Genomic DNA, 25694 nt, shown 5'->3' on the forward strand with positions numbered 1-25694 from the left:
GATGGGGATGAAGAGGAAAACACCAACGAAAAGAGAATCAGGGAGATGGTGGGAGAACATAGGCACTGCAGGCCCGCATATGATCCCATGAAGGTTTCTTTGCAGTTGTTGTTCTAATATGCCTGTTTCAGCAGCTCGGCTCAAGAGCTGGAGAGCAAAGGAGTCTGGAGTAACACGTGGGGTGGGCAGAGCCTTTAGCCATCTGGGACAAGTGAAAGGGGATTCATGGAGCAAACGCAGCCAGGCTGTGTGAGAAGGGCAGGGCAAGGTGCTGGAGTGGGAGAGCGAGCAGCAGGCACATACGGGGCAGCAGGTTCCCTCACTGGAGCATGATCTGCAGTCCTGGCAGAGCTTGGTGCCAAGCAGAGCTCAGTGGAAGCTGCTGGCACAGCCACCACTAAGTGCTTTGATCCTCTTTTGAAATGGAAATCACAGGGCAGCTTGTGGTGGGCTAGTATGGCAGCGGGCTCTGCATATGGCACAACTTCATCCCAGGTGCCATGTAATGAATGAGAGTGATGGGATGGCACGGAGGCTGTTTGCCCTGCAGGTTGGGGTCCTGTCCCGCTCTAGGTATTGTTTAGAAACAAAGTGGGACAGCATTTCCACTGATCTCAATCAGTGTGGCAGCGATTGTGATCTAAACCTCTCCTGTCAGTCTGTGGTGTGTCGATGAAGCTGTCCCTTTGGCAGTTTGCTGAGGCTTATGGCCTTTCCTCCCACCCATTATTCACCATATGTGGTCTCTGCAGAAGCACTGAGCTTTCTGCAAAGGGGAGGTGGTAGGAGCTTGGCTTTTGCGTCTGAAAAGTACAGTGAGGTGGCAAGCGCTCTGCACAGCCAGCCTCTTGCTATCTGGAAGCATCTCTGTCTTTCAAACATTGACAATTCCTGCTTAATTCACAGAGATGCTCCAGTAATAAACACTCTCTGGTTTTGAAGCTTCTGAGAACTGCAGCAAAAACCGTGGGGAAAATGAACTGATCAGGCTCCCTGGGGAAAGAAGGGAATGGAATTGCTTGCTAACAATATGCTAGAAGCCAGGGCCATGTTTACACACATGAAGGGAGATGGGAAAGCCAGGCAGGAAGGCAAACTGTAATGTGGCTGCAGGACAGAGCTGGGGCAGCTGCCTCATCTCAGGTGCTCCCCCCATCTGTAACTAAGTTCTGAAGGTGCCTTGGCATGCTGGACATCCAAGCACTGTAGGAATGATTGGTTCACTGGCACTCCTGCTCTCGTTGGAGGCCTCCTCCCATAGCTGGGCTTCCAGCAGGCATGGGCCGTGTGATGGAGTGCAGATGGTGCAGGGTGGCAGTGTCATGCTGGATTCTGCCATCCTCAGGTACAAGAGGAGCCAGGCCAAGACTCACCCCCAGAGCTCAGCCAGCCCTGGGCATCCCTCACCCTGCTGGTTCCTGGTGCTGTCTATGCGGATGTGGCACCAACTCCCCTGTGGGTCCTCACTGCATCCATTGTGGCTGTGCCCAGGAGTGAGGAAGCGATAGTGTGGCCATCCAGGCCTGTGCTGGCTGTGCCTGGGCCAGACACATCTGCAGGGTTCAGCTGGGAGGTGTTGTGCCTCCAGGGCTCCTCCATAGCTCTTTCCCTCTCTTTCACTGGCAGCGGTTCCCATCCTGTGCAGGACAAGCATGGTGGAGGGGGTTCTGCATGAAGCAGACATCAACCTTAGAGGCTGAGTGGCTTTGTGCCTGCTCCTGCCTTCCCCCAAGACGTGCCCCTTCTGCTGTGCCACGACCCCTGGAGCTCGGCAGCAGCCATGGGGCTCTATTCATTGGGGCTGCTGAAACGTGGCACTGTGCGAGATGGGGAGGTCTCACACCAGGCACTGGTTCGCAGAGCTTATTAGTTACAGACTGTGGTGCAGGCATGCTTACTGTGACGCTTTTCCAAGTGGCAACTCTGTCCCAACCTGCCACAGCCATATAAGCTCCACTAGCATCAAGCTGCAGCTGCTGCAAAAAGCCCGCAGCTTCTATGGGCTTTGCAGTTGGGCCCTGACCCTGGGAGCACTGTGGGGCTCTGCTCTCCCTCCTGGGTGCTCACACTGCTGTGGTGGGAACAGACTCAGGGACGGACCTGATGGGCCCCCTTGGAAAGGGCCCTGTTTGCTTTTCACACACTGTGAGCCCTTGGTCCCTCTTGCAGCAGGGGCAGCAGGTGCTGGTGGTCTGATGATGCCAAGGAGCTGGGTAGAACCTGCGTCCAGCAGAGCTGGAGGGGAATACATGAGCCCACTCCCACTGGGACCAGTGAAGGGGGTGGAGGGAAGTGGGAAGGAGCAGCCAGGCCATGGCAGAAGAAGGAAGTGATGGGTTTGGGGGCCACATCAGACACCTTGCTAGGGACACTGTCCTTGCACTGGTGACTTTGCATGTAGGCTCAGCCACCCTGAACTCCTGCATCCGTGCTCTCAACAGCCTCAGCAACTCCTCCTACTTAGAGCCAAAAGTACGGTCCCCAGAGCTAGTCTTCCAAGCAGATGCCCCATGTGCTGACAGGGGCTGGCGCTGCTGCTGGGGCCAAGTGTGGATGGCATAGGGCGGCAGGGCCAGGCTGAGCCCCACAGAGTGGGCACTCACAAGCCAGCCTGGCTCAGCCTCCTCACCCTCAACCAGAAGCTTTGAGCTGGAGATTGGAAAGCAGCGCTAGCTGGAGAGTGGCAGTGCAGCCCCATCTGCCACCCCTGGGCAAACTCCGTGCCAGAGCTGAGACTGTTCCTTGGGGCTCAATGTGTGGGCATGGGGGGAAGAAAATTTAGAAACTTTCAGTGAATAATTCAGGGTGGTTTGGGGCCCGAGTGATTGCTTTCATGTAGAGATCCCGTATTAATTAAAAGAAGTGTTTTGAAGTGATTCATACAGAGAGCATGTAAATTTTAATCTGAAGTTGAAAAGCAGCCCTCTGTTGCATTTCCTCCATGGAAAAAATAAACTGGCAGTGACCTTCAGAGCCCTTCTCCTGCCCTCAGCCAAGCACTCAGAGTTAGCAGGAGCAGAGCTCTCCCTTGCCACAGGACCTGCCTGTCCCCTTCCCTGTCCCAGCTCCCAGCTGGGCCTGGCACAGAGGCAGCTGTCTGTTTCTGACTATCCTGGGTTGTGGCTCTGACCTGGCTCTTGCTCTCTCATACGTGCTGCAGAGCGTGTGACTAGGTGGGACTCACAGGGCTGTCAGTGGCGGGATGCAGTGTCACCAAGCAACTTTGCCATCCCCTGGGCAGCAGTGTCCATGGCGTGGAGCGGGTTTGTTCTCTTTGTTTCTTTCCTGCATTCGCCGCACCTTTTCTGGGAGACGGAGATACTGTGCTACAAAGTGTAATGTGGGAAGGACGAGGACAATATAAAGGTTTCAAAAATCTGTAACTCAGCACCCCAGTGAAGGACAGTAACCACTGAAACTGCTTTCTGCTGTGTTCCTGGCCCCAGCCTTGCACTTGCATGGTGTACGGACCAGGAGCTGGAGGCAGAGGTCCCATCCGCCATGTGGGCTTTGACCACGCTGGCCATGGGAACACAGCGGGCTGGGAAGTCCAGAGGGAAAAACAGCCATCCCAGATGCAGCGTGTGAAGCTGTCCACGTTTGCAATTTCCTGTGTGAATGCAGTGTTTTGACCTGACTCACAGCCTGATTTTTTTCCTCCCAGAAAAAAACCTTTAGTTAATTTCATAATATATCTTACATATATAATATAGATATTGTATCCATGATAAATATATTTTTTCTTCTGAATTTAAGAGGGGACCCTGAACTGGGGGTACAGCATCCTCCGTACCCACGTCTCCATGGTGCTTGCGGGGCTGCGCAGTGGGTGTGAGGAGTTCTGTCTTGCTCTTTTGCAGTGTTGGGGCAGAGTGACCAGCAGCCATGACGACAGAGACGGGCCCTGATTCAGAAGTGAAGAACGTGCAGGAGGAGGCCCCGCAGCAGCAGCTGGAGGCAGCCACACACGGCCCTGCTGCCACAGCTGCTGGCATTGCCAGCCGGGACACCGAGGCCAGTGAGAAGCCTGGAGCACAACCTGACAGCCGGAATACAGAGCCGGTGAGTGAGAGTGAGAGGAGCCCAGGAGGGAAAGGATGGCTCTGGGTGACTGAAGGTAGCTTTAGCTTCCAGCTGTTTCCAGCAGCTCTTGGTGTCAGACCAGAACAGGGCACTTGGCATACCCAGCCCACAAACTGCTGCCTGCAGGGAAGAGGGAGCCCTAGCTGTTATATGCCAGACCCTTTATAAGTGCTGTTTTCTGGTGTGCTGTGACTCTGCAGCCTCTTATCCTTCCCTGAGGGTTGGGCATGCTCCCTGCTGCAGGGCAGGGGCCCTGTAAGCAAGATGTGGGCTTTGCACAGCCACTTTCTCAAGTAGCAATTTGTGTCCTGAGCACTGCAGGCTGGGCATGCACATGAGAAGCCTGTGCAGGTCAGCAGATGAGCTTCGTGCTCGCACTAAGGGCAGAAGGCAGCAGGTGGCCAAGCATCCTAGAAACTGAGCTGCCTCAGCAAGGCTGGGAGCAACAGGTACACCCCAATGGCCACCACCAGGCAGGGAGCCTCAGCTCCACACTGCTGCCAATGCTGCCAGCAGCCATAGAGCTGCCTCAGCTTCCCGAGCAGGGAGGTCTCAACTGCTGAACCAGCACCAGACTCACAGGCATACTTTTTCCAGAGTCCATCCATGACTATACCAAAACAGTGTGGGATGGGGGAGCTGCTTGTAGCATGGACTACTGCACTGCTAAGGTATGGAAGCAGAGGCTTCCATCCTTGCAGTGGTGCCAGGTTACCATGTGCATCTCTTACTCTCCAGGGCACAGACATGGAGGAGAAAGACTACAGTGAGACAGATGGGCTATCTGACAAAACAACGCCTAGCAAGACCCAGAAGTCACCCCAGAAAATCAACAAGAAAGTCAAAAGTGCTCTCTGCAGAGTGACCCTGCTCGATGCCTCTGAGTATGAGTGTGAAGTGGAGGTGAGTCGTGCGCTTGGGGAAGGTACACTGGAACTGAATAGGAGATGTGTCAGCCCAAGGCTGGTCTCGAGCAAATCCCCAGTGTCATGGTTCTTCCAAGGACAGCTTTGTAGTACTTCTCATACAGACAAAATGATCCACAGGAATAACTGTTCAAGTTGGAATTTCAAAACAAAGAAAAAGGCTGGGGAGACAGACCCTAGAAGGCAGTTTCAGCCCAGAGTGCCCAAATTTGTTAGCTAGTTGCTATCAAAAACAGTGTCTAGGAAGCAGAAGTTGGAGAAAAAGCTTTGCCTTCAAATATGTGCCTGAAAATATGTGCATGACACATACATATGCCAGTGTATCTGTTGACACCTCAGGAGTGCAGCATGTTTGCTGTCCCGCATGCCAAGGCAAAGGATGTGTGTGCGTGTGTTTGTGTGAAGAGACCAACGTGTGCAGGCACACATGGCTCTGCCAGACAGGTTTGTGTGTGCACACAGACCCACACACAGTTTGGCAGTGCTACAAACTGCACCTCACCCCATCCTCACTGTTTTCATCTTCTCATCCCTCGCTGTTCCTCCCCATGGAGCTAGCAGCGCAGGGACTGTTTGGGAGGTGTGCTGAAGCCTGGCAGTGGTGTGTGTGTGTGTGCGTGTGTGTGTGTGTGTAAACAAAAGTGATTCATATGTGCTGTTGATGCGTCGTGTGTGCGGGCAGGGCAGCGGGCCAGGCACCCTGCTCTGGGCACATGTCTGCTCACTATTTGTGCACCATCACACACATGCAGTGTGAGCACATGATTGTCTGGTAGTGGCTGTCACTGCAGGAAGGAACAGACGGACTGGTGCCCACCAGAGGCAGCCTTATGCTGGGATATACTCCAGGGCTGCTTGAGCTGCTATCAGCGCAGTGAGGAAACACCCAGCATTAAATCAAGGGTAGAGTTTGGACTGGTTCCTGCAGTAGGGGACTGGGGAGGAGGCTCTGAGCCTGCTCAGAGGAGGGGTGTTTGCTAGGAGAGCACATTTCTGTCCCTCACATGTGCTGCTGTCTCCTGCCTGCAGGATCGAGGGGACAGCACTTCTCTGACATGTAGCATCTTCCTGGTGAGAGGAACATTTCTGAGAAACTTTATGTGAAAAATGCAAATGCTGAGACTGTTCAGAAGCAGAAATCCTCAAGCCTTTGCCAGGGAGACCTTTGCACTTGCTGCTGATGAGCGAGTGAAGACGTCTTGTTCCCAGTATGGTGACAGCGGCTTGTGAGTCTGGCTGCGCACAGCAGACCTGCATCTGTATGCAGGTCCTGGTTCTATGAGGTCTCAACTGTGCAGGATTAATGAATGTAGGGAATGTAGCTTCCTGCTCTCTGTGGCTGCACTGGAAAAGTGAGTGCCCCAAGGCAGTTACTGGGAGCTGGGGGGCTGGCCTTTGTGCTGCAGCACTGGCAATAATGGCCTTGGTGTCTCAGCTCCGGCAGCCCTGACTGTCATTTCAGTGGTAAGGTCTGCCACAGCAAGCCTTAGTGACTGTGGCAAGATGGATCCTCATGAAAATGTAAGCTCCCTCGAATAGGAACTGGAGCAGAGCACTTGCCATGACTGCAGTAGGCTCATGGGACAAAGGAGAGAGTTTGGTCAGCCCTGAAACAGCATGAGGTGGTGTCATCCTTCTCCAGGCCCAATTTGTGTTTTCCAAGCAAAACCTGCATGCAAACAGAAAGCTGGGTTGTACAGTGGCTGGCTGCTTCATTACCAGAACAATACTTCTCGCCAAGCTTAGGAAAAGCAGAGCTTTACAGTCCCAGCTCCCGCTGAGCTTTGTTTTTAGTCTGTTTTTGTTCCCAGTGCTTGATGTTGGCAGTGTGCTGGGGCATGTGGGACTTTATTCATGGTAAGGTTGATTTCTCTGTTGCAGTGCAATGCATAGGGTTGACTCAGCAAGCAGGGAGCTTCTGCTCTCTGGAGAAGTCATTTGGGGCATAGGGGAGAGGAGAAGAAATTGTTTAGCGCAGAAAGATATGTGCTGAATTTCTTCTTTCATTTTGCTAGGCTCCATAGAAATAGTTCTGCCATGCCTGCACACAGGGATTGTTAATATTTAATTCTGTAAAAATCAAAAAGAGAGGTCAAACCATTTGATGTGGTAGCCCTTGAGATGCTATGTACTGAAATCCTGCCTTGGAAGTCTGGGTCAGCAGGAAAGGGAGGATAACAGAAAGGGTGTGGTTACTGCTGAGTGAAATGAAAAAGATTTGGAGGTCAGGAGGAATTTGAGGCTGGGAGTCTGTCAGCAGTGGGATGCTGGAGCAGTGCTAGTTTCTGTGTGAGTGGTGCTCTTGGCTCCAGTGTCAGATTGCTTGGTGGAGGTACTTGAAGGAATGGGTGCCTCAGAGACAGGAGGTCTGGGTCTCCTGGGCCAAGAAGGCTGTGAGTGTGGGATAAACACATGGGCATCTCCATGAGCGATCCTTATTGCCTCACTGACACTGGTATGAAGCAAAAATATGCAGGGAAATTCAAAGGGCTGGGTAACAATGGCCCTTCTATCACAGCATGTGGCTCAGACTTTTCATGCCTTTCTTTCGTCCTGCTGTGCCTTGGGACCTGGCCACTACTTGCAGCTGGGGAGGGTGTTGGGAAGGAGCTTGTCCTTCAGGCAGCATCATCTCCCAAGAGGTTTGGGGTGTGTTTGTGCCAGCCCTGTGGTATGGGTCAGAGGTTCCCGGGCTGGCTGAATCGCCCTGGCTTGGCACCACCCTCCCCTGGTGCCTTTGTCTTCTGGCTCCCTGTGAGCATCTCCATATCTCCTGCAGAAGCATGCCCGAGGCCAGGTTCTCTTTGACATGGTATGTGAGCACCTCAACCTCCTGGAGAAGGACTACTTTGGCCTCACCTTCTGCGACTCCGACAGCCAGAAGGTGAGCCTGGGGGACCCCTCTGTAGCCACCCCACTGCTGAGCAGGGCAGCCTGCCATCTGACATGCTGTCTCCTCCTTTCAGAACTGGCTGGACCCCTCCAAGGAGATCAAGAAGCAGATCCGCAGTAAGTAATTGGTGAGGGCAACTTCCCTACAAGTGCTGGGGCCCACAGGTCTCCCAGGTAGCTTGGCCCCAGGTAGTGTTCATGGTTGAGCCCTTGCTGCTGCTTGTAACTTTCTGCCCTCAATGGGTTCCAGGCAGGTCATGGGACAAGGCCAGGATGCAGCTGGGCACCTGAAGCTCCAGGATGTCATGCATGGGAAACCTGGGCTGGAAGTGGCTGGAAACTGGGCCCTGTGTGAATTCAGCCACTGCAGTAGGGAAACTCACTTTCTCCCCATTCCCACATCTGTCCTTCACCCTGACCCCAGTGTGATGCCCCTGACTGCTCTGTCCTTGCTGTGCCCTCTACAGGCACATAGGAGGTTCCTGCAAGGTGTGATGCAGGACTGGGGCCTGGAGGTATTGCTTATTCATCTGCGTGTTAGCCCTATCAGCCTCCCCTTCTGCTTGTGACAGGTGTGAGCATCAAAGTGGCATTGGAGAGCAGGGAGAGAGTGGCTGAGACCTCATCACTCCCTCTGTGCCATTTCCTCCTGCCCTGAGTGGGGAGGATGGGGCTGTGGGAGGCATGGAGTGAGCTTGCTTGTATGGGTACCAGGATACAGGAGAGCCTTTATGATGCTGCCTTGCCAGACCATGCACTTTTGAGGCAGAAGCGCCAGTGCCCATGGTGTCACCCCACTGGGATGTATATGGCTTTTGCTGTGATTTGCATTTTGGCATGAAGCAATCTGAGATGATGACTCCCAAGGTTGTGATGCTTCTCTCTCCTCAACTGTTTGGGTTGTTTGACCAAATCACATTAGTCTTTCTGGCCAGAGCAGCTGGGAGCTACTCTCAGGGGTTCATCTTCCTTGTGGCCTCTGGAGCTCCCTCGTTCCTGCCCTGCACTGGGTTTTTTGGAGTCCTGGGACACTTTATTTAAATGCCTGGATGCTCTGTGCAGTCTGCTGGCAGCCATCACAAGCCCTGCCCTTACTGCTCCCTCGCTAGGTGGGCCCTGGAACTTTGCCTTCACTGTGAAGTTTTACCCTCCTGACCCTGCTCAGCTCACGGAGGACATCACAAGGTGAGGTTTGCTATTGGGGCCCCCCAGGCAGTGTGTCCATGATGGGCAGAGCTGCTGAGGCAGCTTCCAGAGGAGTGGGCAGGAGTGCGTGGAGGGCCAGTGCTCAGGCAGGGCAGCAGCTGGGTGGACAGGGTGGATAGATGTCAGTGTCTCACTGCCTCTGTGCATGGCACCTCTAAATTGTGCAGAGTGGGCCTGGGAAAGTGTCAGTGGGAGGTGGAAGCGCCCACAGGGAGCCAAGCAGTGTGGGTGTCCTTTCCATGCAGTGTCACAGAGTGCTCTAAGAGCACAAACCTCTGTCCCACCCTTACTCTCTGCTTCCTCTTGCAGATACTACTTGTGCCTGCAGCTGCGTGCAGATATCATCACGGGGCGACTGCCCTGCTCCTTCGTTACGCATGCCCTGCTGGGCTCCTATGCTGTGCAGGCCGAACTGGGTGACTATGATGCTGAGGAACATGTAGGCAACTATGTCAGTGAGCTCCGCTTTGCTCCCAACCAGACACGGGAGCTGGAGGAGCGCATCATGGAGCTGCACAAGACCTACCGGTGAGCCCCAGCTGGTGATGAGGGAGGGCACCGAGGAGCTGGCCTGTTTCCCCACTGGGCATCTGGTCATGTGTCCCCTTCTCTGTCACTCTGCAGGGGCATGACCCCTGGGGAAGCAGAGATCCACTTCCTTGAGAATGCCAAGAAGCTCTCCATGTATGGGGTGGACCTGCACCATGCCAAGGTACTGCGCTGAGGAGCTGTGGGAGTGGTGGCCAGCACTGGGTCTCATCCTGCCATTGTGCCAGCATACCACTGGCAACTATTGGCTTGCTGTAGGTGCAGCTCTGTTTCCTACAGTTGGTTCAGTGATGTGTGGCCGATGTGTGCCCGAGTTCCTTTGGGGGTGCCCCTTGGGCAGAAGAGCAGAACAGAACTGAAACTACTAGTTCAACATGGGTACATGCAAAGTCATGTATATGGGGTGAGAAAAAGCCTGGGTACCAGGACATGCTGGGGACATCCAGCTGGAAAGCAGCTTAGCAGATAACACCCAGGGACTCCTGGCAGGCAGCAGCTTGAATATGAGTCAACAGTGTGCCCTTGTGGCAATGCTTTGCCAATGCTATCCTGGGCTGCATTGGGCAGAGTATTGCCAGCATGCTGAGGGTGGTGATCCTTCCCCCCTACTCTGCACTGGTGAGGCCACGCCTGGACTGCTGTGCTCAGTTCCGAACTCCTCAGTATTCTAAGGGCATGGAACTATTGGATAAAATGCAGCAAAGGACCATGAGGATGATGAAGGGTTTGAAGCACCTCCTGTATAAGGAAAGGATGAGGGAGCTGGGACTTCTCAACCTGGAAAAGGCTCAGGGTGTTCTCAGTGAGGTGTATAAAGACCTGGAGAAAAGATTCAAAGAGAGTGTAGCTAGAGTCTTTTTAGTCTTTAGCATGCACTCACAAGACCGGAGGCAATGGCCAGATACTAAAACACAGAAAGTTCCCTCTGAACTTCAGGAAGAACTTCTGCTGTATGGCACAGGTTGCTCAGAGAGGTCTCCTCTTTGGAGATTTTGTGGGGTCTCCTCTTTGGAGATTTTCAAAATCTGTCTGGATATAGTCCTGCACAACCTACTGTTGGTGGCCTTGCTTGAGCAGAGGTGTTGGACCAGACCAAAGGTCCCTTCCAACTTTAACTGTCCTGTGATTCTGTGACCTCTACCAGCTGGTTGCAAGTAGCCAGAGTGCTGAGTAGGAGGAAGCATGGTACTCCTGGATGGACTGACTCTTACTGGACAGCTGAGCAGTTTCTTCCTTTTCTTCTTGTCTCCTCCAGGACTCAGAGGGTATTGACATCATGCTGGGAGTCTGTGCCAATGGCCTCCTCATCTACAGGGACCGATTGAGGATCAACCGTTTTGCCTGGCCCAAGATCCTCAAAATTTCCTACAAGAGGAGTAATTTCTACATCAAAATCCGCCCTGGTGAGGTGGGTGCCGTGGGTACAGCATGACCCAGGATCACAGCAGGGTGCCTGCTGTGCCAGAGTGGGACCATGGTCCTCATCTGGCTTCATTCTTAGCCTCTAAGTCCCAAGGTAATGGCCTCAGCTGGCTGAGAGAGCACAGCTCCTGTGGTGAGGGAGGCTTTGAGCAAGTGTCTTCTCATTTGCACTCTTGCTCTCATTGCCTTTCATGTCTTTGGCCACAGCAGTTCAAAGATCTCAAAGCATATCATAATCCTTTTGCCATAAGCCAGACACTTGTGAGCCTGTTGACACGGGGAGGTGTCCCAGGAATGGGGTTGCAAAATCATTTTTAAAATTTGTCTTCCATACTTAAAACACACGAAAAAAACCCTGAGACGTTTGGAGTTTTTTTCTTTTGTTTTGTATCAGTGCTTTCTGACTTTAATTTCATTCTCTTTCCCTTTACGTGTACTGATGGGAGAATTCATTTCTACCCATATTCTTCCCCGCGGACAGTGCATCTGAAATGGAGTGAGAGATTCCCAAAATAAGTGTTTTGGTGTTTTATTCCCAAAATAAAACACCAAAATAAGCTGTGAGGGTTTTCTGTTTCTTGAGGGAATTTCTCTTGCACTGAAAATGCGGGATTGAGGAAGGTGCTTAGGCCGAAATTGTAAGGGCATAATTCCACCAGCCTTTGGGGCTGGGCATGAGCCTTTCCAGCACTGGTTTGAAGAAGACATTTTGTATGGCCATAGCTCCTGCCAGGGGAACCTGAAGGTCTTGGCATGTCAGGCCCCATCCCATCATGTCCCTTTGGGCAGGATCTGCCTGTAACTGCATGTCTCTATCTCTCCCAAGTATGAGCAGTTTGAGAGCACCATTGGCTTCAAGCTGCCTAATCACCGTTCCGCCAAGCGTCTCTGGAAGGTCTGCATAGAGCATCACACCTTCTTCAGGTGAGGAGCCCTTTTCCAGGCCTTGGAGGCAGGCGTGCTCCTGTCTCTGGCCTGTCCCAGCATGCTCACTTGGGGCAGGGGAGTGTGCTGGGTGCCTGCACCCTGCCTGAGAAAGAGCTGGCTGTCCTCTCACCTGCAGCAGGGGCTATCCATCCCATGCCTCGTGCCCCTTGCATTGAGCCACTCTGCCTTTTGTGTGCAGGGAAGGAAGAGTTCTGCTTCTCTCTCAGCCTCAGACCTGCTGCACCCCAATTATGTTAGGCATGGGTTTGTCTTTCCCACGTACGAGGCCATATCTGCTCCATTGGCTCCACCACACACCACTGCCAAGAACCACTTGCTGGTTCAGCCCTGAACTTCCTGTAATGCTGAATTCCTTCTGTCACTTCTTTAGCCCTGCACCGATGCCATCTCAACTCCTTCACTGTGATCTCAGCTCTGCTCTGCACACTGGTGTCTGGGGCCGGTGCCGGGGGCACAGCTGGGACTCACTGACCACCTCATCTCTCTGTCCCCAGGCTGGTATCTCCAGAGCCGCCCCCGAAGGGCTTCTTGGTGATGGGCTCTAAGTTCCGCTACAGCGGGCGGACGCAGGCACAGACACGGCAGGCCAGCGCCCTCATTGACCGCCCAGCGCCCTTCTTCGAGCGTTCCTCCAGCAAACGGTACACCATGTCTCGCAGCCTTGATGGAGGTATGCCCCAAACAGGGCAGGGGGAGTGAGATCGGTCTGCTGGCGGGAACAAGAAGGCCGCTTTGGAGGGGTGGGCAGCTAGGGTTACTTCCAGAGGCTCTCTCTACCCAGATCTCCCTGGCAGAGGGTCTTTCTGCCCCCCAAGTGGTACCTCAGACTGTGTGAGCAGCGGGGACATGGGTATGGCTGGCTACGGCTGCCTGGTCACAGGGCAGATATGAAGGCCTGGGTGGTGCAAGGAGTGATAAAGTACTAAGCTTTGGGTCATCATCACCATCAAGAATCCCTTCCCTGCTGCAGGTCCTTTTGGGGCTCCACTGCCACTGACTCTAAGCCAGACTGGGGCAGGGGGCAGAGGGCTGGGGTAGGCAGGGCCAGGGGTGGTGGCTCACTGCTCGTGACCTGACTCTTTCTGCATGCACAGAGTTCTCACGCCCAGCCTCTGTCAGTGAGAACCACGATGCTGGAGCAGAGGGTGAAAAACAGGAGGAGGATGGTGAGTTTGGCAGTGGGAGACGATCTGAGACAGAGGATGAGGAGGTGACTACCCCGACGAAGATCAAGGAGCTGAAGGTACAGACCTCATGGGCAGCAGACCATGGAGGTGGATGGGTGGGCTGGCTCATAACCAGAGCAGATAAGCAGGGGGATGGGACACAGGCATCAGGGCTCTGTCTTCCTCTCTTGGGGCTGGGCTGCAGGTGGGAAGGACTGCACTGGGGAACGGTCATCTGAAACCCCTTCTCCATGAGACAAGCCCCAGTTCTTGCTATGACCCATCTAGTCTGGGGACATGGCTCTTGGCCTCACCAGTGGGCATGGAGCCATCATGCCCTACTCAGAAGCAGCTACAATTTTCCCAGCACCCTCCAGGTTGTCTCATGGCTGGTCACCAGACAGGGCTGGTTGTGGGACAGCCTCACTCTGACGCGCGGGACCAGGAAGGGCCAAGTGTGCCAACAGTCACCACCATGCAAGCAAAGAGATCCTTGGCTGCTGGGAGCATACTGGGCCCCTGTTCCATTGGTGCCCATAGCTACATGCCCATACCCGCACCCTGCCAGCGTGCAGCTGTGCCCCTCTGCTCTCTGCCCACTCCTGGACTGGCTTGGGATGCACCCTAGTCCAATTCAGCCCTGCACTGAGCAGGGGATTCAGTCCTTTTGTGCTGCTACCAGTCCTGGCTGTGGGCAGGGGTCTGTGTATGTGCCCAAATTCAACTGAATTGTGATGCTTATGAGAATTTCCCTCACTGACTCTGCTGGTTACTTTTAACCCTCTCTTTGCTGCCAGCCGGAGCACGAAACAACCCCCAGGCACAAGCAGGAGGTATTCTCTCTCTGGAGTATCTAGTTCTCATCGGTGCATCATATTGTCCATTCTTTTCAATGCACCACTGTGTGTCACCCTATTTACTGGAATACAAGATGCACCGAGGTGGGGAGTTTGACCTGCTAGAGACTCCCAGTGAGCAGACAGCTGGGGATCTGCCCCAGAGCACACACAGCATCTTCTATCCCACTAAGTAAGGTAGTCCTAACTGTATGTGTGAGCAAGAGCCCTCCCAAGGCACATCGGCCAGGCCGCTATGCCGGGTCCTTGGCCCGTTGGGAACACCTGGCTTCTGCTCATGTTACTGACTCCTCCATATCCTCTCCTCATGTTTTCTCTTTGTCCAACCCCGTGGCCTTAATCCTCCTGCTGAAGGGACAGACGTGGTGCAAGCTGGCCCTATCGCTTCCACCTCCCTGTGAGACCCTGTGCCCTGGCTTGCTCTCTGCTTTTGCATTTCCTGACCTGGGGACTGCATCATGTGCCCTGCTTTCATGAAGCTCCTTGCTGCCTTTCTGCCCTGCCAGAAGCAAATGAGTCCCTGAGCCCATCAGGGGCACACCCTGACACCCAGCCCAGTGGAGTGCCATGGAGCAGCTCCCCATCTGAGTGTGGCTGGCCTGGCCAGGGTGTGTTGTCACAGGTGGGAGAGAGTCTGTGCTCTCCTCTTGCACAAATTGCCCGTGTCTGCAGTGCCTCCTTCCCCTCAGAAATGTCCAGCAGAGATCTCCTCAGCCTGAGTCTGCTGTTATATCCCAGCCTTAAGTTCAGAGCTGTGCTCTGAAGGTTTCCCCCTCCACTCACACTGGGGTTTGGGTCATCACGGGACCAGTCAGCAGAGGCCAAGGAAGCGCTAGCACCTTCAGCTGTGTGGCCGTGAGCCAGGGCTTGCTGTGCTTCAAGCACACAGCCATTGCTATCCTGCTCAGCACAGCAGGGCAAAACCTACTGGTGCAGCAGGCTGGCATCTTGCCCCGCAGCCCCGTGCTGAGCACGGTCCCTCCACTGTCTGCCTCATTGCTTACTCCTGCTGCATGTGCATGTGCTGCTCCTGCAGCCCCGTGCGCCTGGCACTACCCTGAGCCTATAGAGGTGGGCAAACTGTGAAGCACATGCGGATGGATCAGGGAGCTTTAAATAAATTCTGCTGAGTCTTCAGGATCTGGAAATTTGTCTGGGCTTTCCGTATGAGACTCCTTTGTGTCTCTGGGATTTTGCTGAGGAGAAGTATGGGAGAGGGTAGATAATTCAGTTGACTCGTTTCGAACCTCAAACCAGGTTTGAGTTTGAAGTGAAAGCCAGGTTCTTGTTCTGAGCTAGTTTGCCCACCTCTGTGGCAGAACAAAAGGAGCCATCCTGGTGCCTGTAACATCAACAAAGGATGCTTTAACACCTAAACCTCACCATGCACTTGAATTCTCTGAGCTGTCCTCTTTCTACAGCAGGCCAGACCCAACCCCCACCCCAGACTGCTGCTGGGCTCAAGCTGGTCCATGCTGTTGCAGGCTTGGATCCATGTTGGTCGTCCTTGACCTTTGTTGGTAGCCTTTGACCTCTTGCCCATTGGCAGAAACCCATTTTGAAGGCACTCCATTAGAAATGCCAGTGAGTGACTCCTGAAAGCTCTTGCTCAGATGATGGTTTCCTGCCCTCCTGGGACAGAGGCTCTTGGTCCCTTTGTGCCTTGCACGTGGGAGCAGCAGAGTTTTGGTTACTGATATTTCTTGTGCTGGTCCCCAAGGAGACCCCTCTCTCTTCCCCCAGATGGTTTATCTCATCCTCACAAGGCCATGCTGGAGATGCCCCAGGGTCATGTTGCGCCCTTCACTGAGGAAAGCTCACTGTGGATGTTCTGCCACTCCCTGCCTTATTGTTGCTCCCTACAATGGTCTTAGTGAGAACTGCAGCCCAGGGTGCTCAGATATGCTTTTCATTTGGCTCTTCAGACCCTAAATTCAACCCCAGTATAAAGCTGACTCGCTCCAGTGTCTCTGCTTGCCTTTTTGGCCTTGGCTAGTGCTTTAGTCATTGTTACATTCCTTTCTCCTTCCCCAAGTTTTTAGACAAACCAGAAGATGTTTTGCTAAAGCATCAGGCCAGCATCAATGAGCTGAAACGGACCCTGAAGGAGCCCAACAGCAAGCTGGTTCACAGGGACCGGGACAGGAGGCTGCCTTCCTCACCAGCCTCTTCCTCACCCAAGCATGAGGAGGAGACACCGAAGGGAACCCCAGAAAAGGCCAGCGAGGTTTGTTCTGCTGCTGTGTTACGGAGGGGATCAGACTGTTTACAGGCAGGTGTTCATCAGTTGGTGGGCTCCTGGTCTCTGTCTCCACTGTAGCCCTGAGGGAAGCTTGGTGGGGCCCTTGGTCAGGTTATTGTCTCTAAGTTTGTTAATGAGCTAACTGTTTTCATGCTGCTGGTAGTGAGCTCCCCTTGTGCCCAGGCACTGCATGGTTTCGAACATATCCTTTACTGGGGGCTGTGAGTTGGGCTGAGGCTTTGTTAGCCCATGAGATGGGGCCTTCTTCACCCCTTACCCTATCAGAGCTCCTGCTTGTCAGCACCTGTTACAGGTCTATTCCAAGGGGTGTTCCCATGAGTGTGGGACTGGTCTACCGTGCTTAAGTGCCCCATGTTGTGCTCAGTTGCCAAGACCTGGTTGATGGGAGCAGGAGGAGGATTAGCAGTGCTACTGTGGGATCCTGCACTCATGTCCTTTCCTCCTGGCATTTTATCTTCTGGCTTTGCAGTTGGACTTCTGCCCTGAATGAGAATGGAAAGTGCCCGGGTCCCAGAGTGGGAGGGCTGGGCTGTGCAGACCCCTCTCACTGCTAGAGGGGAGTGGATGCGCTGCAGCTGAGTGCTGTGTGGGGTTGGGCTATCTGGCTCAACTCAGGCAGCACATAGTGTGGGCATCCGTGGGCTGTGAGCACCAGACACTCTCTGCTTGTTCTCCAAACATTGGCATTCTCTTCTCCATGAGAGCTGCGCAGCCCACACAAACAATGTGCATGGTGCCCCCTGTGCCACAGCTCTGTCCTGAGATGGTCTCACTGAGAAAATGAGGACACAGCACTGCACTGCAAGGAGGTGCCTACACAAGTGGGGATACGGGGCTGGCTGGGTTGGGGTTGCAGAGCATCCCAGGCAGAGGTGATCTGAGAGAGCTCACAAGCCCTCATCAAAGCACCAAGATGGCAAGAGGAAGAAAGGTTTCCGCACTATATGTGTTTTACAAGCAGATATATATATATGTGCAAAGAAAGACCTAAATGGAGCATCTAGAGTTGTCATAGCTGTGATCTCTGTTCATCCATCCATCCCTTCGTTCTATCCTTCCTTTTCATGTGCTCTCTGTCTGTTTCTCTCTCTGTCTCTGTCTCTCTCTCTCTCTTTCCCCATGGGTGCTGGGGTTTCCGTGCTGACACAGAGGATGGAAGAAGACACCCTAGACGATTTTGCATCTGAGCATGGAGCTTCCCTAAGCATGGAGTCTTTCACGCAGAAAAGCCTTGTCTCTTCTCCTGAGGTTATCACCATCCCTTTTCTTTTCTCTTTTCTTTTCTCTTCTCTTCTCTTCTCTTCTCTTCTCTTCTCTTCTCTTCTCTTCTCTTCTCTCCCTTCATTCTCACAGTTTGCCTTCCCCATGGTGCCTCTCAGGGGCTCTCCAAGCAGAGCTCAAGCTGTTTGCTGGCACCTCTGGGTGGGACCAGGACTGGGTCAAGGCTGTTGGTGAAATCTGCTCCTGTGCCTGCTGTGTTTTGGATCTGTGACAGGGTCCTGGGAGACCTGCTGGTGAAGCCCTGATGGTCAGTGGTGGTAGGGCATCCCCCAGGGTTGGCTCTGCTCTGCATGAGAGTCTGTGCTGGAGCTGGTACCAGGAGTCCCAGGAGGTACAGCTGGGGCCCTTGGCACTGTTGCTCTGCAAACATCTCCTCCAGGTGCAAGACGCCCAGCTACAAATAGTCTTTAGCAGTCTCTTATGTTTTCCTCTCCCTTCAGCTGCAGCTACAGTTGCTTAGGCCCAGGTGCCTTGAATTAGGACATCTCTGGATACATCTGAAATATCAGACTTTTGCCTGTACAAAGCAGCATCACCCTACTTTGAAGTCCTTATTTCTGTGAGTCCTTTCAGCACTGCTTGCATACAGGGTTTTATCTCACATGATAGCAGTTCTTTCCTGAGACAGCTGAAATTGGATAATACTGAGTAGAAGAAAACTAGTCTCAGAAACTTGGCTCTGATGCAGTTGGACCCAACCACAACAAATGTGGTGCGCAGCAGCACTGGAGTGCATGTCCTTCCTGAATGCATCCAGAAAAGGCAGCAGAGCAAGAGCAGCTTCAGTCTGGGGCAGGTGGATGGGGCCAGTGCACAGCTGGCTCCACTCTGCCGCTGCCTCTCACTTCAGGGTGCAATGCCACTGTGTGAAGGATGATTGGGAGCCCTCCCTGCGGGCTGGAGACTGTGTCTGTGCAGGATGGACAGAAGTCAGATGCTGTCTCTGCTAGAGCCTTTGCACAGAAGTCGCAGTAGTGAGGTGGGCACACAGCACTTAATGCATGGCTTCCTGTCTTCTGCCCTCAGGGTGCCAGGGCTGCACTGAAGTGTGGGCAGCCAGCTGGTCTCACCCGAGATTTCTCTCCACTGATGTATGAGATCTTGCCCACACATGACTGATGGTCTCTATGAGGAATTCAGAGTCCCTTGAGGGTGACTGCACAAAAATCAGCACATCTGCGAAGTTGGCATTGTGCTCAACTCAAAAGTCCCTTGGTGTCCACAGAGTTGCTGAGGTTGGGTTATCTGTCACCCACTGCCTACACACAGCCACTTCTTCCCCCTCCCCACTTTTCTTGTCCTGCTGGAGGAAGGGTGCTGGATTAGAAGGTGAATGGAGTCCCGGCAGCTTTGGAGCAGCTTTGGAGACGGTGTGTCATGCTGATCTTGGTTCATTCATTCTTTCCTCCTTATTGTAAAGCTCATGTGTTCCTTTCTGGTGAGCCAGGACACCCTGAGAGAGAGAGAAAAAAAAAAGAAAAAAAAAAGGCAAGTACATCAAATAGTGCTAAAAGAAAAAGCCACCTGTCTGCCCTGGGCTCCTCGAAGGTTGAGTTTTGCCTGCAGCTATCAGGTGTAGAAGGCTGTCTGCTCTGTCTTGTTTCATTTCTTTCCTATCTCCCAGTTTGTCCTCTCTTGTAATGTGCAGGCCACTGTGTTCCTACCTGTTCCTGTTCTCTGGAGGGAGTGTGTTAGCATAGATTTGAGAGTAAATTATCCCTTGGGGATGTCCAGGTTGCGCTATTATCAGACCAGCATCATCACCTCTTAGGCTCAGCTTCTACCTTGGCACACTGACCTGCCAAGTTCTCTGCTCTCCTGGAGGACGTGCCCACCCATCCACTTATTTGCTCTGAGCATGCCCAAGAGCCCTCAAGCTCTGGAGACTCAAGAGCTGCCCAGAGCTGTGGAACCAGGGCTGTGGCCAGAGCTGGCTTTGAGCCATCTGAAGCAGAGAGTTCAAAGCAAACCACAGAGCGATCACTGTTTCCCTGGAATGGGTCATACTCATCCCAACAAATTTGATAAGGGAGCAGGTTTGGAGATTAATCCAGAGATTTGCAGTTTTTCCTTACTGGTATGATGTACTGCTGTGGATCAACACTCTGTTTCAGGCTTCAGAAGACTTAAGGATCTTTGATATCTACTTGTGTTAGAGCCTTAACTCAGAGCAGGAGCCTGATCAAGCTCATCATCTCTGTCCAGAGAAAGTCCCCTCTGAAGGACTGATTTTCAGCCAGAGAAAGGGAAGAAGACTGAAGAGATATGTACCTGTGCTCATACCTTATCCATTGATGTCTTGGTTGCAAAAAAAAAAAAAAAAAAAAAAAGGGGGGGGGGTTGAGCAGTGAGGCTGCAGTACAGCAGTAGAAGAGAAGCTTCTGTACCCTCAGGGAAGTAAGCAGTCCTCTGGCTTACTCACCCGTGAGCATTGCTAGTGTTGAGAAACTGACGTGGGCATCCTGGCAGGACAGAGGCATCCATTGAGGTAATGGTAGTGTTGCTCCAGGGGTCAAACTCACCCATTAAACACGCAGATGCTCCTGGGGAGTCACTGACCACCTGTGCTGCATCTAAAAAGGAATAAAATCGTCATGAGAAGCCCACTGAGAGACACAGGTGTAGAGGAGAGGACCTGGAGAGCAGACAGTGTTGGAAAAGAAGTTACACTCAGGAGTGATACCAGAGAGGCTTCTGCAAGCGTTAGTGTGGGAAGCTGGCAGAGGATGGGTCCCCTGAGGGCTCAGCCTCCTTTGGTGCTTCTGTGCAGGGCTGCTGGCTATGGCAGGAGGGAACCCACCCAGGGCATGCAGCCAGCAGAGCTGGCACAGGATCTCTGTGAAGGTGCCCACTGCGGTGGGTACGTGTGGCCTCAAGTGAGACAGAGTTGCAGGCTGGGTGCTGTGTTTGCTCACAGTGCTGTGGGGCTTCCAGCTGAGGCACAGCTCCTGACAGTGCTCATGGCAGATTTTCACGGCTGCTGTGCAATAGCTATATGCTCTTAGCGGAGCCGGGAAAGAAAGGAGCCAGTGTGAGGCCCATTGGTGGCCTGGGTGGTGCTGGAGCCACAACCTAAAGATGCAGGAGCCACAGGCCTTTCTTTGGCACCAGATTTAAACTGTGAGAGTTAGGAAATTATTTACTGTGAGGGCAGTGAGGCACTGGAACAGGCTGCCCTGAGGCTGTGTATTATCCCATCACTGGCAATATTCAAGGCCAGCTTGGATGGGGCTTTGGGCAATCTGATCTAGTGAAAGCTGTTCCTACCCATGGCAGCAGGGTTGGAACTAAGGGGTCCCTAATGTCCTTTCCAACTCAAATCACTTAATGATTCAGGGATTTCTTATTCCTCTCCCTGTGGAAGCCTTTTCATTATCAATTGTTTATCCTCCCTTCTTTCTCTCCTCTAATCTTGTCTTACCTTTTCTGTCTCTGCTCCCCTCTGTCCTCTGTTTCTCCTTGCTCATTATCAGTTATTAGGTTTCCACTTCAGCTGCAACAACTCCAAACATTCAACCTGACACCCTTGTATAGGGCACTGGCAGTCCAGCTCTCCTTGGCACAGCTTACTTTTCCTACTTTGGGCAGGGAGAGCACAGCCAGCTGCACTCCCCTGGGGCTGCTGCACACAGCGGTGATGCAGGAGGCCAGTCTCTCTCACTGCAAAGAGGCAATGCTGGCTCTGTCCTGCAGGCCTGTGCCTTGGGCATCCCATGCTGTGGACTGAGCCAGCCTAGGATAGCCACAGGAGCCCTGTGGTGAGCTCTGCTGTACTGTACTGTGCCTGCAGCTCTGCCGCTCACGTTTGTGCCATGTACCCTAGAATGGCTGGGGAGGCTGCTGGGTTTCCTCATCAGTACAAATGCTCATTGCTGTTTTCCTCCTGCTCTGTTATTCTGGGTTATTTTCAACCTTCTGTTCTAGAAGTGGCTGAATTTTAACAGTGCTTTGTCCTTGGAGCCTGTGCTGTCTTCAGGTATCTTGCAGGATCAGCGCATACCGAGTGTGTGTAGAAACAGAGATCTAGCATCCTCCCTTGCACAGCAGCACAAGTGCATTTTGTTGTATCATGTACTCACTGTTAAGGTGGCTTCTCTTCTTGCTCATGCTACTTCTTGCTCAGTCTGATGCAGTAGTAGGGCATGTGGATGAAAGTGAAAGTAAAGCTAGTCAAATAAAGACCACTGTTTACAATAAAATCTCACCCTTTGCTATCACAGAAACTGCTAGAGCCAGTATTAAAATGGGGAGTCAAAGTTTGATTTAACTCACTGTGCTCTCTTGCCTCATAGAGAGTGTCCTAACAGCTCTCCATTTATTGCTTCCACTTCTTTATTTCCAAAAAAGTCACAGATTTTGCAGACATGTCAGTAGGTCATCGCCCAGAACAGAACGCGGTCCCAGGCCCTGTAGAGGATAGAGGAACACCATCATCTTCATGACACCAGCCCCTTTTTTTTCAGTCCTTTCCTTTCATCAGTGAGTTGCCAGGCTCTTCGTATAGAGACTGCCTCAACCCTTGCATGTATAATAATAGTAATTGACCATCTAAGGCAGGTCAGCTGTCTGTGACTCATGAAATCAATCACCAGCTGTTAGGTAAAATATGTTTGATGCTAACTCTTCTTGCTCCAATTGCAATGCAGGGCTCGGAGCATTGGGTATTTATAGAGAGAGAAACCACTAGGCTGGAAGAGGTAGCTCTAAAGAAAGCTCTGAGAATCAAGAAAGAAGAAGGACGTGCAGGTACTTCAGAGGTGAAAAGGAGTGTGAGCATGTCGAAAGTGGAGATGGAAGTAGGGAAAGCCAAGGAAGTGGCAGGCCAGGAAGAACCAGCAGATGCACATCTGGATACCTGGAAGAGAGCAAAAATGATTGCCAGTCCTGAAGATTTTGAGTCTGTCTGGGAGGATGAGACCTGTGAGAAGGAAACCGGGGAGGAGCCCAGCACTGAGGCAAAGTGCTTGACATGTGAGAGAGCAGAGGAGGAGTCCAAAGAGAGGGTTGAAGGGGTAACCAGGAGTGAACTGGGTCTGTCCAGGCCACATCAGAAGCATGAAGAGAGACAAAGGGCTGAGGCTTTGGGGCTAGGCCCTGTCCATGGTGAAAGCAAGATGGGCTCTCAGGAGCACGTTTCTGCAGCCTTCAGGAAGCAGGATGCCAGAGCACCAACTGCAATCACAGAGGTCATTAAAATTAAAGTGAAATCCGGTGACGACAACACAGAGACTTCTGCTACACAGAGGATCATCTATTTAGGAGATCTGGAGGCAGAGGAGGACAATAAAACACATCTGCTCACAGAGGCAGGAGGACAGCTTGGCTCAGCAGTGAAGCAAGAAACCATGGTGAATAGGGCAGGGGAAGGACCAAGGCCCATGGCATGTCCGGGAGAAAGGTCCCAGTGCAATTCCTCAGCGTACACACAGCAGGAAGCAGTGTCAGGAAAACCTTCTGTAGCGCCAGACCAGCCTGAGACAGACTGTGATGAGACAAGCCCTGCAAGACAGCCAAGACAGCCTCCCTCGGAGCAGGAGGAAGGTTTTACAGTGCAACAAGAGCAAGCATCAGTGAGTCTGACCAGCTGCAAAACACTGGAGGGAGATGACACCATGTTATTTTCCCAAGAGGTGGGGTCAGATGAGAAGGATCTGCAAAGGTCAGTAAGAGGATTGAAGCCATGCACTCTCAAGAGGGCTGAGGACCCCAGACAAAGCCCAGGACAGAATCCAATTGCAGGAGAGCAGTGGGGCTTGGATGTCTCCACAGAAGAGTGGGGGCTCTCAGAAAGAAGCCTACCTGATGGGGAGGAGGAGAAAAGCTCCACAATGGTTCTACAGATGGAAGAGATAGAGACAAAATTATCCCCATCAGCTGTGCCTCAGCAGAGCTCCCCTCATGCCACTGTGGGGCCGGAGGAGAATGAACCCAGCATTCCCACCCCTGGCACTCCTCCTCAGCAAATGAGCCCTGCAGAGCCCGCCCAGGAAATGAAACCCGAGGGCAAAGACCTGTCCCAGAGTGCCAGCCTTGTAAGAGATGTGGGCACACCTGAGGATATGAACCCCTCAACAGAGGTGGCATGCAAGGAGGCAAGCCCTGCAGTAGGTAAAGAAGCACTTGAGGACACGAGCCCTGTAACAGAGGTGGTAATACCCAGTGATGTGAGTCCTGAATCTATAGAAAAAAAACACGACATGCACTTTGCTACAAGGAAAACATACCAAGATGCAAATCCTATTGCAAGAGGACCACACCATAGCAAAGGCAGTGCAGTGGAGACAATCCTGCTCAGAGATCCCACCACAGGGGAAGTGGTCCAGAACTCAGATCATTCTGCTGCAAAGGGAACCCTGAGAGCTACAGAAGAGGCGCTCCAGGAGGAACAGCTTGTGATGAAAGGGCTCTCCCAGAACATAGGGCCCAAATTGGGAAAGCTGATGGGAGGGGAAGGCACGGAACAGCTGCTTCCCAAGGCAGAAGATCGAGAACAAAAGGCTGAGATCATAATAGAATACCTGCCCCAAAAGGGTCCTAAGTCTGGAGGGCTACTCCCTGCAGATACCAAAGCACAAGAGCCAGCCTGTGACTTGGAGTTTAATGCAGGACAAGCTCTGCAAGGCAGGAGCTCTATGGCAGGAGAAACTGCTAGAGACCTTGCTCTGGAGCAGCCACTGCAGTCTCCAGGAGATGCTGATGTCTTGCATTCCCACTCTCCTATAACAGGTTTGTGTCAAGGCAACAAGTTGTACCAGCTCTCAACCTTTATGTATGAAGATGGGGAAGAGGTGCAAGTGAGCAGTGGAATACAGAAGAGAGAGTCTGGACCACTGATGTGTATTGCTGCAACTGAAGCTGTGTGCCAGGAGCACAGAGGTGTCACTGAAGCCCCACTCCTGAGTAGCTGGCAGGACAGTGAGAGCTACGAGAAAACCTCAGTGGCATCTAAGATTAAGATGTTTGAGCAAAGTGAAGCTGAACAAAGGACAGCCCAGGAAGGACAAGAGCGAGCACCTGAGACTGAGACACCAGCAAAAACAAAGGGAAAGATTAATCTGTCACAGGACACAGTTTTGAACACAGTCCCCATCTCACCTCCAGTGATGGCAGATGCTCCAGTGGGATCCATGTCCAGTGTGGACTCCTTTGCCTTCAGGCAAGGAGCTGGTCCAGGAGGCTCCTCCCAGCTCCTGTCTCTGAAGGAAGATGTTTCTGTTGATCTGGAGCATGAAGGAGAAGGCAGTGCTGACCTGGCTTCCTCTGACTCCGGCTGTGAACTCACACTGGCAGAAGCCGTGGTAACTCTTCCAATGAACTGTCCGGATGGAAAGTTCATGCGCATGTTGTGTGGCTCTTTATTTACCATGTTCAGTGGCACCTCACACATCCATTGACTGAGAACAGTTGCTTTGCATCCCCTGTCCTTTTATGTATATGTGTGTGTGGTCAGGCTTATTTGCTGAATGCAGACCCGCTGGCCAGTTGGTTCATTGGCTTTTGTTTTGTGACACCTCCCCTCCGCCCAACATTTTGGCTACTTCAAGAATGCCACCCAAGCTTCATGTCCAGGAACAAGAAAGGGAGATGGGGGGTGGCTTAAGAAGCTGTGAGTCCATCACAAATGCGCACACACTGAGCAGCAGTGCCCACGCTTCCAGCTTCACCCTTGCATTTCTTACGTTGGTATCCCTTCTTGCTTAGCTCGCCAGCCTTACCCATCCTACCCTGTCTTTGGCAAGCTGGTGGCTGGATGATGAAATAGTTTACTTTGCTCTTGTAAGCACTAGATCAGATTATTTAGAGTTAATTTCTTAAAACTAACCATTTTCTCTAATCCAGAGCAAATCTCAGGAACCAAGTGGGGAAGAAAAGGATTTATCTGACCCGTCATTAAAATCCACCCTGAAAGAAGAGAATTTAAAGACTGCTGTTCCAGTGGTCTTAAAGGTCTCAGTGCTGTTCTACTAACTGCTTCTTGCCATAGTGTGATAGCTCACCTTAAGCAGCTGAGGACTATTTGCTTCCAGCTCCTCTCCCCATTGTAGAGCTGTTATGAATGTATTTGTACACGCACACACAAGTGTACGCAGGCGTGTTCCTC

At 52.5% G+C, this 25694-nt stretch overlaps 1 protein-coding gene across 7 annotated transcripts in view; it reads left to right on the forward strand.

Annotated features, from left to right (window-relative positions):
* Nucleotides 1-25694, forward strand: part of EPB41L1 (erythrocyte membrane protein band 4.1 like 1) — a 68679-nt gene that overhangs the window by 32297 nt on the left and 10688 nt on the right. For 2 of the 7 annotated variants that reach the window (XM_042886608.1, XM_042886609.1), the window contains exons 3-17: nucleotides 3861-4062; nucleotides 4822-4986; nucleotides 7789-7893; nucleotides 7976-8018; nucleotides 9011-9086; nucleotides 9417-9635; nucleotides 9732-9819; nucleotides 10912-11064; nucleotides 11905-12002; nucleotides 12521-12696; nucleotides 13121-13269; nucleotides 13990-14025; nucleotides 16085-16276; nucleotides 22240-24891; nucleotides 25433-25540. In XM_042886608.1, coding sequence (XP_042742542.1) covers nucleotides 3886-4062; nucleotides 4822-4986; nucleotides 7789-7893; nucleotides 7976-8018; nucleotides 9011-9086; nucleotides 9417-9635; nucleotides 9732-9819; nucleotides 10912-11064; nucleotides 11905-12002; nucleotides 12521-12696; nucleotides 13121-13269; nucleotides 13990-14025; nucleotides 16085-16276; nucleotides 22240-24891; nucleotides 25433-25540 — 4437 coding nt within the window. In that variant the 5' untranslated portion in view covers nucleotides 3861-3885. The remainder of the gene's footprint in view (nucleotides 1-3860; nucleotides 4063-4821; nucleotides 4987-7788; nucleotides 7894-7975; nucleotides 8019-9010; nucleotides 9087-9416; nucleotides 9636-9731; nucleotides 9820-10911; nucleotides 11065-11904; nucleotides 12003-12520; nucleotides 12697-13120; nucleotides 13270-13989; nucleotides 14026-16084; nucleotides 16277-22239; nucleotides 24892-25432; nucleotides 25541-25694) is intronic. The other 5 variants (XM_042886612.1, XM_042886615.1, XM_042886611.1 and 2 more) reach the window with 4 other exon arrangements.

Source organism: Lagopus leucura, unplaced genomic scaffold (genome assembly GCF_019238085.1).
Source record: "Lagopus leucura isolate 7727_CA_CO unplaced genomic scaffold, USGS_WTPT01 Super-Scaffold_100060, whole genome shotgun sequence".
Lineage (NCBI taxonomy): Eukaryota > Metazoa > Chordata > Aves > Galliformes > Phasianidae > Lagopus > Lagopus leucura.